We start from the raw sequence: 19,159 nt of genomic DNA, 5'->3' as shown, positions 1-19,159 counted from the left end.
ACAACAACAACAACAAAAAAAAAGCACTTTTGTCAATTTCATCCCTGATAGCACCGTGAAGATGACGCTTTGTGCCTCCATCACGACGTCCGTCTCTCCTCAGATGCATCTGTTTGTCTTTGCTTCAGGTTTCCCGTACGAGAAGGTGCGAGAGAGAACTCTTTACCTTCAGGTGTTGGACTACGACCGCTTCAGCCGGAATGACCCCATCGGAGAGGTGTCCATCCCCCTTAACAAGGTGGAACTGGGCCAGATAAAAACCTTCTGGAAAGAACTGAAGCCCTGCAGTGATGGAAGTGTAAGGAGAGAGAGAGAAAATTGACTTATTTTGTGGTTCAGCTTTTCAACTTGTTGGCATGGAAGTGCATCAGAATATGGAACGGTTGAATTCAAAATGTCGAAATTTTGAATTTCTCATTAAAAGGTTGTTTTTTTTAGGCATTTAATTATTTTTTGAATAATTAAAATCAACAATTTGTATATTGAAAGGTTGAATTTGTTTCATTTAAAATTCGAATTCAATAATTTTCATAGTGAAAGGTTGACATTTTTTCGTGTAAAATTCGAATTCAATAATTTTCATAGTGCAAGGTTGACATTTTTTCGTGTAAAATTTGAATTAAATAATTTGTTTATTGAAAATCCGAATTTGTTTTGTTTAAAAATTGAATTCAATCATTTGTATATTGAAAGGTTGAATTTGTTTGTTTTTTTCAAAGTTTAATTCAATAATTTGTATATTGAAAAGTTGAATTTGTTTTGTTTAAACATTTAATTTAATAATTTGTATATTAAAATTATAATTATTATTAAAAGAAAAATAATTGAATTAAAAAAACTAACATTATTTTCAAAAATTTAAATAAAAAACCCGTAGAATTTGATATTCTTATTCAGCCAATCATGTAAGGCACAAATGATCACGTGACGCCGTAGAAACACTGACGCATAAACTCATTATGACAGATTTCAAAGCAAAATTTCAACAAATGGTTTCACAGTGAATTTAAAATTTGAATGTGACACTCGGTGCTTGATTGGACAAGTCTGGTATAATTGTAACATTTTTATATTAAATTCAAAATGTTACAAATTAATACATATTTAATCTACAAAATGTATTTCGAAATACTTGAAATGGAATCTTAAACTATATGCTTTAAATATTAGATTTAAAAAAAGGCTTTCTTTTTTTTAATTTACCTTTCAACATTATTTAATTCAATTTTTCAACGAAAACAAATTCAACTTTTTAATAAAGATATTTGTTGAATCCACTAATAAAAGAAAATGTTCAATGCCTGAAAAACATCAATTAAAAAAGAAAAAAAGGACAAAAATGTCAACTTTTAAAATGTTAGATTCAACAGTAAATATCTTGATGGCACTGATATACTTCTATACACTGGAGCGTATATGTTGTTTACAGTGACTCTCCTTGTGTTCAAAGTAGCCATTAGAGCTGAACAACATCTGAAACATCTTCCTTTTTTTTTCTCCTCAGGGGAGACGAGGAGACCTGCTGGTGTCTCTGTGCTATAATCCCACTGCCAACACCATCACTGTGAACATCATCAAAGCGCGTAATCTAAAAGCCATGGATATCGGTGGCACCTCAGGTACAGACACCTCATTGTTTTGTCTCTCCCCGTCTCACCCTCGCTCTCACCGCAGGAGTGAAACAGACTTCATCTCCACGATTGCCAAAACAACCTTTTCCTATAAATACTCATCCACCTTATAGTCTCCCAGCCCAGCAGACCAAACAACCTTGAGCTCAGACCTGCATCCTTGCTACCTTCTTTTTTTTTTTTAAATCATGAGGCTAATTGCAAAGCTGACCCTAAAACATCCCCCGGATCACCCCGACTGTAAAACTCTTTGTTCCCACAGATCCGTACGTGAAGGTGTGGCTGATGCACAAAGACAAGCGGGTGGAGAAGAAGAAGACGGTGACCATGAAGCGCTGCCTCAACCCCGTCTTCAACGAGTCGTTCCCCTTCGACGTGCCCGCCCACGTGCTGAGGGAGACCACCATCATCATCACCGTCATGGACAAGGACAGACTCAGCCGTAACGACGTGATCGGCAAGGTAAAGTCCGTCGCCGTCGCCGTCGTCGTACAAGAGCTCGCCTCGGATCCGTCAGTTCACGTCCGGCTCGAACGCCGTCTTTACACGCCGTGACCTTGTCTTTCGATGGACAAACGCTAGAACTGTCACGGAGCTAACATCGTGTCTCAAACTCGAGGCCAGAGGCCAGAACCACTTGGCTCGTCAAGTCATGTTTCGTCAGGGATACAAGATGATATTATGAACATCAGATTTATTGATAATAATCAGAAATCTTAAATGTAGCTTTTCAAGAACATAAAGTCAAATTAATGTAGCATTTTTGTAGACTCATATTTCCTATGGAGGGGATACATAAATGTCAGACAGTGCTGAGTTCAAATTAACCTTATAGTTATTATAAATGGTAGGAATGTAATTTAAAGTGGAGATACTTATTTTTTAATTTCCACAGTGGTCTTTTGGCCAACGTTCTGCCCTTTTAAAAGAAACAAAAGAACATGAAATTCTGTGAATCTACCTTATTTAATATACATTAAAATATGGTTTGATTTACAAAAGAAAATTGTACATTTTTGATTTTTTCAGGGGGGGGCTTCTGCCCCTCTTGTGCCCCCTCTCCTCCCTTGATCTGACCATAATGTTTAGGGGTGTGTAAACTAAATCGATACAGCAATATATCGCAATATTTATTTTTCAGAGTAACTTTAGCGATATTCAACAGCACTGTTTTTTTGGTTGATATTTAAATGATATATGTGAAAAACATTTTTTTTTTGGTTTACAATTAAAGTATAAATAGTCAAAGCATTATTTTTTTTTGTTACCATTTAACTCCCTGCCACTACATGGCAGTATATTATCTGCAGCTAAAGAAAAATGAAATACTGCAAAATCTTGGCGCTGACTGAGGATGAGAGGATACGGTGAATCCAGAATCTTTTAAAGGCATATTTTGGTTTAAAAACAAATGAAAGCAGTTACGACTTCATCAAGAGTCATGTGGTCTCTATATTCTGCAACACCAGAGTCAAGTACTCGACAATACTACGAATATATCCTCCCAATATATCGTATCGTTCGTCCCTGTATTGTGATATGTATCGTATCACCATATTCTTGCACAAAAACACTCCTAATAACATTGCTATTAATCTAAAAACAAACCATATTTTACTCTAAAACTCTTGCTGCAACTCATTGACACGAAGCATTAAACACGCATCGAATTATCACGAGAGGCAGAGTGTTCCGTACGAATAAAAAAAGACCTGCTAATTTCAAAGCCGCATACATTTCTGTTCACAGCATGTAACGTGTCCGCATCACACGTCTTCCTTGAAGTGGAACTTCAAAGCGTTGAAGTTGTTTTAGACACAATAATCACTCAGGTTAAGAATAGACCACGTGGAAACTTTTTATGAGTCATGTGAAGGAAGGTTTCTTTGCTAACGTCATAGATTCAAAATGGCTTTTATCCTATACCAGTATGTGCACAACTGATCCGAAGTACAAATGAGAGACCGATTGAAATATTTTGTAATTGAATCCTGTTCAAGAGCGAAATCTCTAAAAGGTTGTGTGTACTAGAGTAGAGTGTTGTGGAGAGTGGACGGAAGACAAACGATGGAGAGGAGCTGGAGAGTAAAAGGATATTATATAGACAGCTGGCATGTAATGACTCACGATCTTGACAGACTTCATCACTCCTGGTTTCTGACAGCTCGCTTAAATAGACTACCTGAGGCTCCCAAACAAAATGGAGTAGTAAACTAGAAGAAGGTGATCGTTAAATGTCCTGACCGGGTCTAGCCAGAGATCAATGTCTCTCACACCAACGACAAGCTACTGGTTCATATTTAAAGTGGATGTTAAGGCACTCCTGTGTTGTTCTCAGTATTATCTTGATCTTTAAAGTATATACTTTTTTAAGTATTGTTTTGATTGTTTAAGCGCTTTGTGACCCTGGTCTAGAAAAGCGCTATATAAATAAATATTACTTACTTACTTACTTACAAACATTGGAGCATGGAACATCTACTGGAACAAATATAGCATGGATGCCACCCTATTTCTACCAGGTGCTCTCACTACCCTAAAAAATAAAGAGTCTGGTACCGCTTGACCCGCTTCCATTTGGAATTTGAATATTCCTACAAAATCTGGATGAGGGCGCTGATTGGTCCCTGTTATCTCCGCCCCATCGTCAGGGTTTCACATCATCGTCAACATGGCCGACACGGAAGGCGATGCTAGCGATACTAGTAGCTTGATCGAACAGGCGATTTCGTCTGTTCTTTCTGATTTAGACGGAGTTTCAGAGCTGAAACGTGAGCATCATGAGGCGCTGAAAGCTTTAACAACCGAGAAAGAAGTTCTCGCCCTGCTGCCAGCTGCGGTCAAGTTAGCCGCGATATAGCTGCAACTTTAAAAAACTTGCGCTTTTGTGAAGGTGTTACGGTAGAAGTCACGCGCGGAAATAACTACGACACTGATAGATTCTCAAAAATACTCTAATATGGTGTCATTATAGTATCTTTTCTCTCAATAGATTCCAGAGACATTTCTGTTCTAGATTTGAAGCGACACTTGATGAGACCAGAGTCTGCAGACTGTTATAATTTCCCATTTATTCTTTTTTTTTTCTTGCAAAATATTGACTTTACCGTTGTTTAAATAATTTAAGGACATTCTATTTGCTTAAAAAGCTGTTTGTGCACAATGTATTTTATTATATATATTTTTAAAAACTGTAATAGTCTAACTTTCTTGACTTTTTTCATGTTTAGCAGGTTTTGAAGTATTGATAAACAAAGTTTCATTTATTTTTACTGTAGAAAAATCGATTTATTGTCAATTTAGTACTGTGTATTAATGTCCTCATGTTGCTCTTGTTTCAGTTCTGAAACTCCGTCTAAATCAGAAATTACAGACGAAATCGCTAGTTCGATCAAGCTACTAGTGTTGGCTTCCACGTCGGCCATGTTGATGATGACGTGAAGCCCTGACAATGGGGCGGAGAAAGCAGGGACCAATCAGCACACTTTGTCCAGATTTTGGACGAATATTCGAATTCCAAACGGAAGCGAGTCAAGCGATACCATACTCTTTTTTCAGGGTAGCGAGAGCACCCCGAAGAAATAGTATGGTACCCATGCTATAACAAATACTCAAGTTGAAAAGTCGGAACTTTGAAGATAAGTTGCATAGCATTACAGTGATAGTTCACCTAAAACAAATCTAACTTCACTCATTTTCTATTCACCCTCATGTCTACTAAGGGTTAGAGTTATTTGTTTCTTTTTAGAGTTGTAGACAAAAATGTTTGTTCATTTTAATGTAGCGACTGGAGCTCAGTAGTTGTCGTCTTCATCTTCGCCCAAAAAGACACTTAAAAACAACCAAATACCTCCACACTGCTCGTCTGTAATGTCCATCTTGTATTGAAGCATCAACATTAGAAATTGATGGGGAAAAAATGTAACAAGTCCCTATTTTAGCCTCGTTTATAGGGAAAGCTTAAAGGCTAACATACTTCACTGACAGGAAGTAGTCCGGGTAAATATTGTGAGCACTTCTGGTATAAACTGAAATATAGACTCTAGACTTTTTTTTATAGAACAATTCCTTTTATCCAAAGAAAACTGAGCTCAAGTCACTTCATTAAAATTAATCTACATTTTTGTCTATAACTTTAAAACGGAACCGATTACTACTAAAATAATACAAACTCTCAGTCGACATGAGGGGGAGAAGAAAATGAATTCTGAGTATGAATCCACATTAGATCAAGAGCAACAATTCTGTTACTCTGGTCCACCATTTTGACTCTCCGCTAACACAAGACCCACCCCGAGGAATTTGAACTACCTTTTAAGATTTTGACTTGAGAGATGCTGGGAAGGCACAGGCACTGTTGTTAAAGGGAAAACAAAGATAGAGTTTGTTAGCAAAACTAAAATACACATACACAAAATATGTATTCTTGATCTCCCACAATTCATTTTATATGTACCCCAACATTTTCCGAGAGTAGCTTAGATAATACAATTGAGTAAGTAAATGTTTAGTGTATATTTAGTCTCTAAACACAACAATTGGCCTACACAAAAATATAAACAAAAATCTCCCTTAAAATCCAATCGTAGGTAAGACGTAATCATTTTCCTACTGTAACTGTAACAAAAATTTGCAAAACCATACAAAATGTTAGACAAGCTTCTGTTTCCTCTCAGTTAGAATGTCATCAGTTGAAACGAGGCCTAAACATTATGACCAGGTTCAATGGCAGATTCAGAGCTCAATAGTTGTTGGATCAATATTTACTAATCCACGTTTAAATTCCAGAAAAACTACCTGTATCTGCACCTATCTGGTCCCCACTATAAGCATCGTTACATTTTCTGGATGCATAAATTGCCTCTTGATAAATCACTCGTGTTTTCTTCATTGTCAATTCAATCACACAAGGGAATAGTATCCAGAGCGAGTTGCAGGCCGAACAGAAATGACATTAATTGAACTGTGGATTAAGTTTAATGTCCATTGAGCAAGATTATGTTGCCAATGACCACCGATGCCTACTTCCCAGCACCCATGCCAATGGGCCCCTGCCTCAGGTTGTGGGCCCATAGTAAGGGGGTCGTTGTTTTTTTGTGGGCTGAGTACAGGGTCAGGCCCCATCAGTGAGCCAGCAGGCACTTAGCATCACCCCTTCCCGGACCTAGCTACAGGGAAAACTTGGTTCTTCTTTATCCTCAGGGGTCCGTTGACTTACCCTTTAACTTGTTCGTCCCCCAGGATCCGTTTGCCTTTAAGACTGGCAAAACAAGGACCTAAAAAAAGAACACTTAACAGACCATCTTTGCGCCTTTTAATCCTAGGACATGTTGTTGTCTTTGTCAAAGGCTACTTTTTCGTCAGTGTACTTTGTGTGTCACAAACATTGGTTTAATCTTGATATAAAGTCTTCTGCTAGCGCTAACAGGGAACTGAGATAGCGCTTTAATATAGTCGAAAATGTTATCTCAACATGGCAGGATGCTTGTGACCCCCGGGCCTTGAGTTTGAGACATCAGATATCTTAAAGGTGGGGTACGTGAGGCGGTATTAAACACATTTTCAGAACATTTTGAGAAACTATGACCTGTTGCATCCTGTGGCAATAGGAAGTAACTCCAGAGAGATTAAACCCGACATTTCTTTTCTTTTCACTGCCGGCCAAAACACTTTCTCTCTCTGTCAGTGAAAAGATAAATCATCTCTCACTCTTGGACACTGGAAACAAAAATATAAATGACTTTTGGGTCGTTGGAGAATATCCATCAAGGCAGTCTGATCCATATAAAAAGTATTGTGGTTCTAGCCAAACAAATCTTCATGAGTCAGGTTTGAATTGTTTTGGATCAATTCAAGATGCACCTCTATGTATATGTGTATATTTTTCGAGTAGGTTTAAGCGAGCGAAGTCCAACCCCCTTTCTTCAGGCTCTCCCTGCTGCCGCGCCTCCAGGTTCTACTGACAAACGACAGTCGAGTTCCATAGACTTTTCTCCTTCCAATCATTTGGATACATTTAAATAAAAATGTAATGTCATGAGGCTTTTTAATTTAATGGCACTGAAAAATCAAGCTCCTACTACTCTTTGCAACTTCCAGGAAAGTATTGGCTTGCAAAAAACCCCAGAAGGAACAGCTCCAGCTTGAGATGAATGTGAAATTGTACCTTTGTTTTGAAGTCCTGACTAAGTAATCTGTGAAACTGTTTGAAGGGGCGTTTACACCAAACGCGACAAGCTACTGGTTTACATGTAAATTCAACGTAAACGCTACTAGTACGATAAACTTTTAGACGGTATAAGAGCATAAATATTGTTCAATTTTCTGCACATAGACACTGGATAGAAAATCTCTCGTTATGTCTAAAAGATTGTAACGTAGGGAATCTGATTCAAAGCTTTTACTTAAATAAAGGATAGAAATCAGATCAGTTTTTTCCCACTGGGTCAAGGTGAACGACCTCCAACACTGCATATGTATTTTACTTCACCTTGACCCAAACACGTTCGTGTTCAGGTCACCTTGACCCAGGGACCACGCAAGGGTTAAAGTTATATATTTTTACTTGCAAGGAGAGAGTAGAACAGAGTTCACATGTTGGTCTGAATCCATTCTGAAGCCCAGAGCTGTTAATTCGCTGTTATATCTTGGTTGCAGTTTCACAAGCCGTTATTTAACTTTCTCCAAAAGTTTCAACCAAACAAAGCTTGAGTATGTCATTATCCTCAAGGTCGGGCTGGCGTTGACTCCCTCAGTCATCTACTCCTTCATTCCTCTCACATAAACGGTGATTAAAACATACAATCAGTGAGATAATATGTGGTTAAGTGTATTTAATGAACATACTTGGGCTCTTTCCCATCGTTGATTGAATCCACACCTTCACCTGTCTCCCTCCATCTAAGAGCTAGACACTTCACCGACTCTCGGAGTTAAACTTCTGTCATAAATGAAAAAATACCTCAAACGATCTGAATCCAGACCAGAAGGGTGACGGTTCTTATCCTCTCTTCTCTCCTCTCCTCAGATCTACCTGTCTTGGAAGAGTGGCCCCGGAGAGGTGAAGCACTGGAAGGACATGCTCGCTCGGCCACGCACTAACGTCGCTCAGTGGCACTCTCTCAAGGCCTGATCGCACCTCCCAGCTTCTTCCATGGCCCTACTTTTTTTCCTGTCTTCTATCACTCCCTCCTCCCCCCCTTTCTCCTAGTCCCTTGTCCTTATGCACAAGACTGACTTGCTGCCAGGCTGCGAAACACGGGTACAATTAGCCATCTGCTCTCTTAAACCTTTAAACATTTTTTTTTTTTTTTACTTTCTTTCTCTCCGACTCCTCTGTTGCTCCTCTCGCGACATCTCGTTTAGATTTTTTGCGTCTCATCACAACCGTCCCCCTGTTTCAGACTGTCCGTATGTCCGTCTGTCCGTCCTCGCCGTGGAGGTCCAGCTTTAAAAGGCTGAATTCTCTTATAAAAACGACTTTTCCAGGTCAGCTTTACGGTATGTACTGTATGTACACAAGTTGTATTAGAAGATTAATCCCCCACCCCTTGATTTAGACAACCCTGCTGTCTCTCATCGGTCGTTCTTACTTGTCGTAAAGAAATCAATGAGACCAGCTCAACTCAAACTTGTTGACACTGGCATCTTATTTCCCCCTATTTTTTACTCCTTATTGTTCCCTCTTTCTCTTCTGGCACAACATTAGTGACCCCCAGAAACCCGTTTTTCCTTCTGAACTCCCCCACAACCCCCTCCCTGACCCCTCTGTCGTCTGTGTGCTGTGGGTGCTGTGCTGTAGCTCCATCAAAAATAGAGATTAAAAATATATAAATGTATGAACTGAACTTTCTCAAGCGGGAAAGATGAAACACAATAAACTCATGAAATGGATCCGGAGAAAAAGCCCGAACACGGAGAGAGAAAAAAGAAGATGAATAAATAAAAATAAAAGAAGACGCCCACCGCACCCCCTCCAAGACCCCCCGCACCCCCGCCCATGATAACAATGATGTCATTTTTAACAACATCGCCGACTGAGGAAAATCAACTTCCAAAACGGAATCCGAATCCAGTGCTGTTTTTGCACTTCCTGTCTGTTCTTGACCAGTTCTTCGTGCTGCCCGGTGCTCTTGTTGTTGCGAGGCTGGAGGTTCAATCACCAGACCTTTCTTTTTGGGACCGTAACTGTAGTGTGTGCGTGCATGTGTGAGTCCGCGGGAGCGATTTAATCATTGGAGAATCTTCTCTTTTCTCTTTCTCTTGTTGTGCTTTCTCTTGCTCTTCTAACTGCCATCGTTCCCACTTCCCTCTTTTACTGCCCTGCCTCGCGGGAAGTTCTCTCTGCACTTTTTTGACAAATGTAACAACAATAATAAAGCGTATAGTTTTAATTGAAGATGTGTTGGAATTTAAGGGAGAAGTACCTGGAAGGGCGAGAGGGGAGAGACGAAATCGGCTCAGTTATTTCAGGGTCGGGAGGAATTTTGAGCAGACAAAAGGGGGAGGACGACGGGCTCTCATCCTCCTCTCTTCGTGCCTCTTTGTGTTTTTGTGATCCTCGGTGGCAGCTGGTGTAGGAGATGTCGCCTCCTGATGGCTCGCGTGATAACACATCAGGGATCAGTTCAGGTGGTTCGTCTTAAGAAACTAAGACATCGTTTCCGCCAAAAAGCGAGACCAAAATTCTCGTCTGCTTCATGTTTTTTTTGGAGTGAGGCTGCTTATCCAGCTCAGCGTGATATTGATGTAAATACGAGTCATGAGGCGGAAGCAGGAACTTAAACTGTCACATTTGTTCGTCCCGTGAAGAGCAACCTTGTCAGCCCTTCTTTTTTCTTTTGGCTGCTTGGTTTACCGTGTGAATGAAATCACATTTCACACCTCGTAGGGAATCCTTTTAAATGTGTTAACTCAACCAGTTAAGCCGCCCTTAACCCATTAACTTTTGAAACTTCCCTAAAGTATGAAAAGCAATATTTATATGGATGGATTTGAGAGGAAGCCAACTCTTATCCCAAAACTGTGGGTGTTATTTATTTACACCACTTGTGTGTAACATTAGCAATGAGTGCTTGTTATGAATCCATTATTTTTGATTTTCCAATGGTATGGGCAAGGACTATTTTGGGGTTCCAACTCACAATTAAGGGCCAACAATGGAATAAAACCTTATTTTTTTGGATACCGTAACTTGCAAATAAACAACCTTTATCCCTTTTTAGTAAAGTGACTTAATGATTTAAAACATCGTCCACACTGCGATTCACAAAAACGGCTCCATTAAAGAAAATTATAATAATAATAAAAGGCTAGGTGTCTAAAATCGAATATATTAAATCAATACATTACAATAAAATGCATAATAAATGTTTACATTAAATTTGGTTCTATAAAAATGTGATAATAACATGAATTTAAAATAAATTATGAATACTAATGATTCAATTTAATAAAAAGTTATTTAGTATGCTCATAAAAAGTGATTTTCATCGAAACACCTGTTGGTTATCGTCACTAAACGTAAGTTGATAATAGATTCAAGTTTAACAAAAATGTAAAAGCAGAGACGCTGAAGACTTACTTAATCTCATTATAATCTTTTCACATTTCCTGTGTCGTGATCTATGATGTTTTTAAGATTTTTATTTTGGTTTAAACATTCAAGTCGGATATCTGCTTAGGAAAGGTAGCTTGTTTAAAAACTGTAAATCAGCTGCAAACATTCACGTGGTCGTCTTTGAAGACGAATCTTAAAGTTCCCAGAGGAGAAGTTTTGAAAGATACTTCTCACAGTCCAGTGGAAAACCTCTCAACGCTCCAGCAGAAAAAGACGATGCCTGACGTGAAGCTCAGCACGTTTTGTTGTGTTCGGAAACTGTGTGTTTGGCCTCAGTGCTGGCTGCTGTGATGCAATGGTCCAGTCCAGTACTCTTCAGAACAATTGGCTAGTTGTAAAACGGCCCCACTGTTATGACAGCGACTGCCTGCAGTGTCACAGCACATTACACTCCCATTAGATGGTCAGGAAGAAGCAGTGGGCTCCTTCCCTGGACTGCGGGACGCCCGTTTGCAGCGATAACGCTGCACGGGAGTCTGGGGGAGAAGCGGTCGCGGGCGAGTTGTGTACTCGCCAATGCAGGTGTGTAGGTGATGAGTCTGCAGAATAACAGCGTTACATGTTGTGGATGATGAATTATCACGCTGGAGGGATTCACACATCTTAGTCATCGCTGACCCCTTAAACTGAGGATATGGTTATTTTTAGCAGCGCGATGTGTTACTCAGTTCATCAGCGTCCTTAAAGCAAAACCGCAGGAAAAAGAAGAAAAAAAAAGAAGTGAATAATTAATCATGTGAGTTGGTGAATAAACATGGACGGATGAAGAAAGCCATGTTGACAGGCGGCTCGCTAACGTCTCCGCGATGTAAGGAACGCTCCGCTAATAGCGAACACACACTCGCTGAGGCATAAGATCAGATGGCGCCGGCTGACAAAAAGGAAAAAACCCAATTATGACCTGATGTCTTGATTTAAGAAGCAACGCTACACCGATGCTAATGGATATCTGGGATGGAAGAGATTCATTTTAAATGACTTCTCTTTCGCCCTTTAACACAACATTTTTGGGGGTTTTATAGTCTATAGTTTATCCAAAAATATCAGTCACACCAGGTCACTCATCACAACTGTTGCAGTGCATTATGGGGCTTTTATTGGTGGGTTTTCCCTTTATCTGCAATCCATTAATAAACCGCAGCTCGTACCATGCCGTCTACAGCTGTCAGCCACCTTTGGAACTTGCCTTAGAATCAGACATCCGAACATTTAAATAACTTTTCAGGTAATTTCTAATTCGCACCTTAAAACCCACCATTTCAAAGTTTCCTTAATGACTTACACTCTTGGTTTGGATAACTACATCTAAGAACATCATGTTTAAAGAGATGTTTCAGATTGATTATGAATTAGTTTGAAAAACTTCTGGTACAATTTCTAGTTTCACACTTCTTGACATTTATGGGATTTTTTTCATCGCCACGAATCTTATTCAGCAACATTTGGTGAAACTGCTGAGTCATGCTCCACCAGCAGAAAAACATTAAGCTCAATGGGAAAAGAGCTGTGAGCCAAAACATTATTAAACACTAAGTTGTTTCCTGCCTTTATGATGCGACCACCTGTCCCTCAACATATTTGGCTCTCCCGAGCACAGACCAACCACGGCTCATGAGTTTAAAGTCGCTGCCGGCCGAGATACTTTCTAGATTGCTCCTCGGAGTTTAGTTGCTTTTGTTGCCGTGATACTTTCATCAAGTTGTTGCCTGCCGGTGCCAACTGGCTGCTGCAGGTGTGGATCATTACCGCGTTTATTGGAGTCAAACTCTTGTATGGGTTTAAGACTTTTTTTTCATACAAACCTTTTGTCACAAACTATATTTGGGCCAATCTACATTCCTTTATGTAATGAAGTGTGACCAGACAAAGATTATATTTTTCCCGTCACTATTACCGTACTGTACTTACGAGTTTCTCTTAATACATTTAAAATGTCCTTGATTCGATACTTTTAAATACAAATTATAGGTTTGTTATTCAATTAGAGATTTACAGATTCATAGCCTTAATGTACACAAAAATACAAACCGTTACGGGTGTTATACTTAGTAGCAAAATTTCTGCCTAGTTACTAGCATTGTTACCGACTAAGCTAGCAAGTAAAGCATACAGATAACAATGTCCTTCCCTTTACAGACAGGGTAAGGTACGTCATTTCAACAGTATTTATTATTTATAATAATATTATAATAATATAGATGTTAAGCTAAAAGAATCTGAGTTTATTACCAAAGAAAAATCGAATCAAATTGAACCTAAACTCTTGCAAATATTCTGAGTAATCCATTGTTTGTGATGTTACTTAAATAAACATTGTCTTCGTAATAGACAAAACATATGAGCATTATGGGGTGGCATGCCATGCTGTTGGATTTGCATGAATCATCATTTTTATTTTTAATAAATTTGGATTTTATTTCAAAAAGTAATACATATTCTATCAATGGCCTTGTGTTTAAAATAAGCTTTTTTAATTGATACGTTAATTACTTAAACATTAATCATTTTCAATACATTTTGAGATTTTTGAGATCTACAGACACAATTGAAAGTTGAACAACTTGTACATCCGTGGACAAAATTGACCTTTTATTGAATCAATAGTTTAATTTCCTATTGTCTCAGAGGGTTGAAGGGAGACAAAGCTGTGACTGACAGTTGCTAAGTGACCTCAACAGAGCCTTCTTCTCTTTGCCTCTTAATATTCAACTTTTGAGTAGCTTTCGACTTTCAGAAAGGCTTTGCAGGTTCCGGAGGTCATGCCGAAGCCGATTTCTGCATTAGCATCGGACCGTGTTAGCATGTTATCAGAGTTAGCCTTGCTCTCTCGGAATCTTTGCAGCTGATTTCAATTTTTAATGAGTTTCCATCTCACCCCCCCTCCACCCTCTCAGATGTTTATTCATAGCTGGGGCGCCACATATTCATCATCGCCACGAGCAGCTTCTCACTGTTAGCTTTTTAAAATCTCTGAAAGCTTTATTGGCCGAAGGGGTCACACCTGCCTGCCAACGCACTAACAAGACGCCGCTCTTTGCCAAATTACGTTCTTGTCTCAGTGTCTGAATCTCGGGCAGCTTTTCCCCGTGATGGATTTGGCTTTCTTAAGTTTGTGACTCACTCTGTTGGGCGGACGCCAGCGTTGTTGTTTTTGTGTGGAATTAAATCGGGGGTTTTGCTCTGGCCCGCTGTAAAGTCAAGTTCTGTCGCTGTTGAAGTTTCTGCTGAGTCATGCTCCTGAGTAATGGCGGCCCACCGGTCACAATCGTAGCCGACCTTGAACGAGCCGACGTCGCCTTCCCCCCCCAACCTCGCCCTTTCGATTGTTTTAAAGCCACTGGTCCGAGCCAGCGGGACTTCTCCCAATCAGGGTTCAAGTGAGCATTCTTTGAATGGCAACACGACGAAAAACGACGAGTAATAATATATATATTTTGTTCTTTGGTTTACCTTGGACTGTTGGTTAGCGTGTGTGTACTGTATGCCTGTGCTTAATCGTTCTGGTACTTTCTTTCTTTACAACATGTGATTCTGTTTTTGAAAAACTTTCTGTAAATATTGTCGGTGAACAATTGACATTTGTTGTACGCCAAGTTTTCATTTGTCACTTGAGCTGATGAAGAAAACCATGATGTTGACAGTGCTGATGTTGATGACGCTGATTATATCCGCCCTTCTTGAATAAGGGCTTTTGATGTCCACTGTATTTCTGTTGGAGGTGACTTTGTGAGGTCGGAGCGAGAGAAAACCAAAAAGGAAGGAGCGTGACCCGAAACATCCCAGGCCCACTGTAGCAACACTGCCTCGCCTACGACTGATGAGTTCCTGTTATTTACTCTGTAAAACATCTGCTCTCATGGAAAACAGAGCAACGGGTGAGAGAACTGTTCACCTCTTCACGGAGGCGCTCTGTCCTGCCAGCTTCTGTCTGGCCCGTCTGTTTAGGAGCTTGCGGGATTTACAGTAAATCCATCTTGTTGGACAGGATTGACACTGGACTAGCATGAATTCTTCCTCATTCCATTTGCAGGGTCTATTTCTCTGCCTATGTAGAGTATAATTCGACGTCTGTAGCTTTACATCGTATAAAATTTGCGTTCTAATGCGTTTGTTGCGTTGGACAAATCAGACGATGTCCCCTTAATACCTATAGCCTATAAACATTTTCTTGGCTTTATTTTCCACAAAAAAAACAAAAGTTCCAGTGGTCCTGTTATCACCGTACAGTCCCGCAAGATTCCACGATATTTAACACGTCAGAACATAGGTTGTCCACCAGTAAACCTTTTACTTTTCACCAGTCCCTTGCCGAAAATAATAAATGATAAAAACGTGTCATCTCGTCAACGACAACTTTATATTGGTCACTACAGATAATGGTATCCGAATTGATAGTTACCGTCAACCATAAATGATGGAAATCCAAGTAGGCTTACAGAACAAACTATCCCCCGTTTTAATAGAATTACTCCTGCATTCTTCTGTTTACCTCGTACGTATTTTCTTGTCGGGAATTTGCTATAGAATTTTCTAGTCTTAAGTGCAAATCTAAAAACCATCCAATGATCAGTAGCGGCAGTAGATGTTGCGCTTTACATTACCGAGTCTTTTCTCAGCGGTGCCTCTGTGGTGAACGGCTCTCCACTTGACACTCAACGTATTTCATCCAGTTTTTGAAGCCCCCCCCCCCCCAAGTCTCCACTTAATCTGGGGCTAAGGAACATGAAATATATCCAGTGGCAAAACGAAGTTCTACCACGTGCCATCGTCTTAAAACGTTTCTTCAGCTGCTTCCAAAAAAAAAAAAAGGAAAATGGCACATGGCAGAACGACCCCCCCCCCGAACCCCAACCCCCCCGCTGCCAACCTTACCTTGCCTGGGTCTGATCGCAACACAGGAGCTGATGCAGACCAACTGGGGTGAGTCAGTGATACAACACTCTCTCATTCAACGTCATCACAAAGTTGTTGAGTAAACAGTCGTTGCAATTTGGTTCGATCAGCTCTGACTGCTGCCATAATCTTTCTGAATCAGGTAGCTCATAAGCAATACACGTGACGATGCGACTTTCCGACAGCTCCTTTGTATGTCGGATGTTGAGGGGCACGACTCCGGTTTCCTCTCCTCCGCTCCAAACTTGCCAAGGCCCGCCACTCCAGCAAAGAGTGCTCAAACTGACACACAAGTGGTGATATGTACAATCTGATTTCATGTATTTATTTCTGTATTTCTTTGCCAACTTTGTATAGTGTATAAATATCTAGATATATGAAGACTGACAGTACTGTATAGATTTTAGCTGCCTGGTAAGGTTAATAGTATATACTTGGTAGACTAAAAGAAAAAGCGTAGAGCTGTTCAAAGGCCAGTTAACAAAGAATATTCTTCTGTAAAAGCCTGTGGCACCGGCTCTTTTTTTAAAAAATAGTTTGGGTTCTTTTCTTTATGGCCAGTGGGGTTCAACGTGTGTTGCTCTTTTCGTCTTGTTTGTTTTTCGGAAAGACACAGGAAGGTTCTGGCAGCCAGGAGAGAGCAGTGGAACGCAGACCGGGACCCTGTGCAATAGTGTGTGTGTGTGTGTTAGCTGTGTGTCCATCCATGGTAGTGCTAGTGCTCTCTGTGCTCCCCCCCCCCCCCTTTGGTGTAGTTAGTCATGTGATGCAGTGTGTCTTTAGGTGTTGGAAGATTGTGTTGGCTGAAGCTGGCAGATGCCCCCTCTCTTTATCTCCATCCATCGCTCTTCATTTGAGTCTAATTTCTCTGCAGCTATAGATTCTTGCCTCCCTCACTCGATTGCTCATTTACTTTTACCCCTGCATAAACCACCTGAGATTAATTTTAATCTATCCTTATCAGCCGATTCCTCCGCCCATTAGCGGCTTCAACTCTGTCGACCAGAGAGTGATTTAGCACAAAAGGGTACTGAGAAGACGGGCAGCTGTCAGCGCAGCAGACGGAAACACAAAGCAGCCATATAAAGAAGTCAAGCACAGACGCGAGACTCTATGTTATAGGGGCTTTAATAGTCGCCTTGTTTGTAGCACGAGCGAGAGAATAGCCTTAAAAGTGTGAACCAACTACACAACAAGTAGTGGGATATGTACAGTGGACTCTTATTACCTTCCCCCTCTCTCTCTTCTCCACATTTATTACTCAGTATTCCAATGTGTTGCTTTGTTGCTCTGTACATATCTATGTAGTACTTCTGTTGATGTCCCCGTATTAGGATAGTAGTGGGTTCTTACTGGGCAATTCTGAAGACGCTCCCACCCCTCCTGCTCCACAGCATTACCCCCCCCCCCCCAAACTTCAAACATTCCGCCTGAATGTCATGTCCTTGTGAGATGATCCCATTTCTGAGGACCATCAGAGAAGTGAACGACAGACCAGTCTAAACGGAGCCATGATAATAATATAGACGTTCTGTGATCCAACTCTCTGAGATCCTCCGGCTGACCCACCACACAGTCCACTCTGCCCTTCCAACCACGCCAACCAGAACATTGGAGGCGTCGGGAGCCCACAGAAGGCCACAGTGTGGACTATTGTGGGTCACGTCTTGGAAAAGGGGGGGGGAAGACTTAGAGCGTCGGATGATCTTGCCCAGTAGCACTTTGGTTTTGCGTTCCATGTTTTTTTTAGCCTCTCCTGTTTTTTTTAGCCAAGCGGACTGTGATCTTACTGTTGATTTACTTGTTTTCCTCCACCCATAAGTGTTACAGAGTGTGTTGGGTGGGCGGAGCCTTGGAGCTGAGCTCTAATTTTGTTCCATAATAAAGAGTCATTTTTATTACCCACGCGTCTTGATCTATTGTCTTACAAACCTTTTGTTTGACTGCAGCAGCGTGAAATCCTGATACATTTAGCATTAAAAACACAGAGAGGTGGTGCTGAAACTTTCCGATTGGTCCTGTAAGTTGTGACACCGGAACTATATTGAACTATAAGGTGCTTTTCCACTATACCGTCCCTACTGGACTCAACTCAGCTTGACCCTACTCTGTTGTGTTTCCACCAGCCCTGGTCCTAGGGGTTGGAAGGGCCCTCATAACATAGCATCACATAACTTTGAGCCAATTTTGTACTTTTTTTTTGTACCACAGACAAAAGGAACCACTTTTTTCGGACAAAGATTTCACACTCGTCGCGTTGTTTTTGTTTTCTAACCAAGATTTGGAAGTAGCTCTGCTGACTTTTCAGTGATGTCACTCTTTTGACCAAGCAGTTCCCTACTGTCGGACCACTTTACCTTTTTAAAACTGGCTCTTCCGGAGCAGGTACTACAGATTGTTTCTGCTGCTGCGTACCATGCCAGTGGAAACACAACAAAAACCGTGTTGAGTCGAGTAGAGAAGTTCGTAGGCGAGCCCGTGGAAAAGAGGCATCAGTGAAGCAGTCCCTCTACTACCACCCTTGATAAGGTGCTACAGTACTTACCAATCTAGGGGAAAATCCATGGGTCAAATCTACTATGGAAAATCATGTTAATACATTTTTGTGATCCACCCAGAAGTGTCAGAGTAAGTACTACTTCCTAGAGTCCTCCAGCATTAGATCATTTCTACCGCTGCTGACATTTGGACAGTACGCCGTTGCACTGTTCTAGCCGCAAATCCCCGGGTATCCTTCTGAAGTTCCAGAGATTTGACATGCTCTTGATCCAGATTCGGTCCTGCGGAGCCATCCCAGCAGGAAGCGTCTGGAAACCCTCCAAGGGAAAGCTAGCAGGTATAAATCCGCTGTCGCCGCTGGCATCACTTTCCTGACAGCACTTTTGCATGAGCGCCAATTGAGATCACTTTTTTCTCTCTTAAAGAGGTGTTGATGGAAAACTCTAAATTACCCTTGTGTTATCTCTGGGTCAAGGTGACCCAGTGGCCCGAAAAAAAATTGTGTTTGAGGTATCCT

At 40.7% G+C, this 19,159-nt stretch overlaps 1 protein-coding gene across 3 annotated transcripts in view; it reads left to right on the top strand.

Moving 5' to 3' along the window:
- syt7a (synaptotagmin VIIa) overlaps positions 1-18,044 on the top strand; it is a 116,255-nt gene extending 98,211 nt beyond the window's left edge. For all 3 annotated transcript variants that reach the window (XM_087798218.1, XM_087798217.1, XM_087798216.1), the window contains 4 exons: positions 129-298; positions 1,505-1,619; positions 1,894-2,093; positions 8,659-18,044. In XM_087798218.1, coding sequence (XP_087654344.1) covers positions 129-298; positions 1,505-1,619; positions 1,894-2,093; positions 8,659-8,763 — 590 coding nt within the window. In that variant the 3' untranslated portion in view covers positions 8,764-18,044. The remainder of the gene's footprint in view (positions 1-128; positions 299-1,504; positions 1,620-1,893; positions 2,094-8,658) is intronic.
- The last annotated feature ends 1,115 nt before the right edge of the window (positions 18,045-19,159 follow it).

Source organism: Callionymus lyra, chromosome 8, assembly GCF_982586985.1.
Source record: "Callionymus lyra chromosome 8, fCalLyr1.hap1.1, whole genome shotgun sequence".
NCBI lineage: Eukaryota > Metazoa > Chordata > Actinopteri > Syngnathiformes > Callionymidae > Callionymus > Callionymus lyra.
The sequence above is the reverse complement of the archived record's forward strand: the minus strand, read 5'-3'. Positions and strand labels throughout refer to the sequence as shown.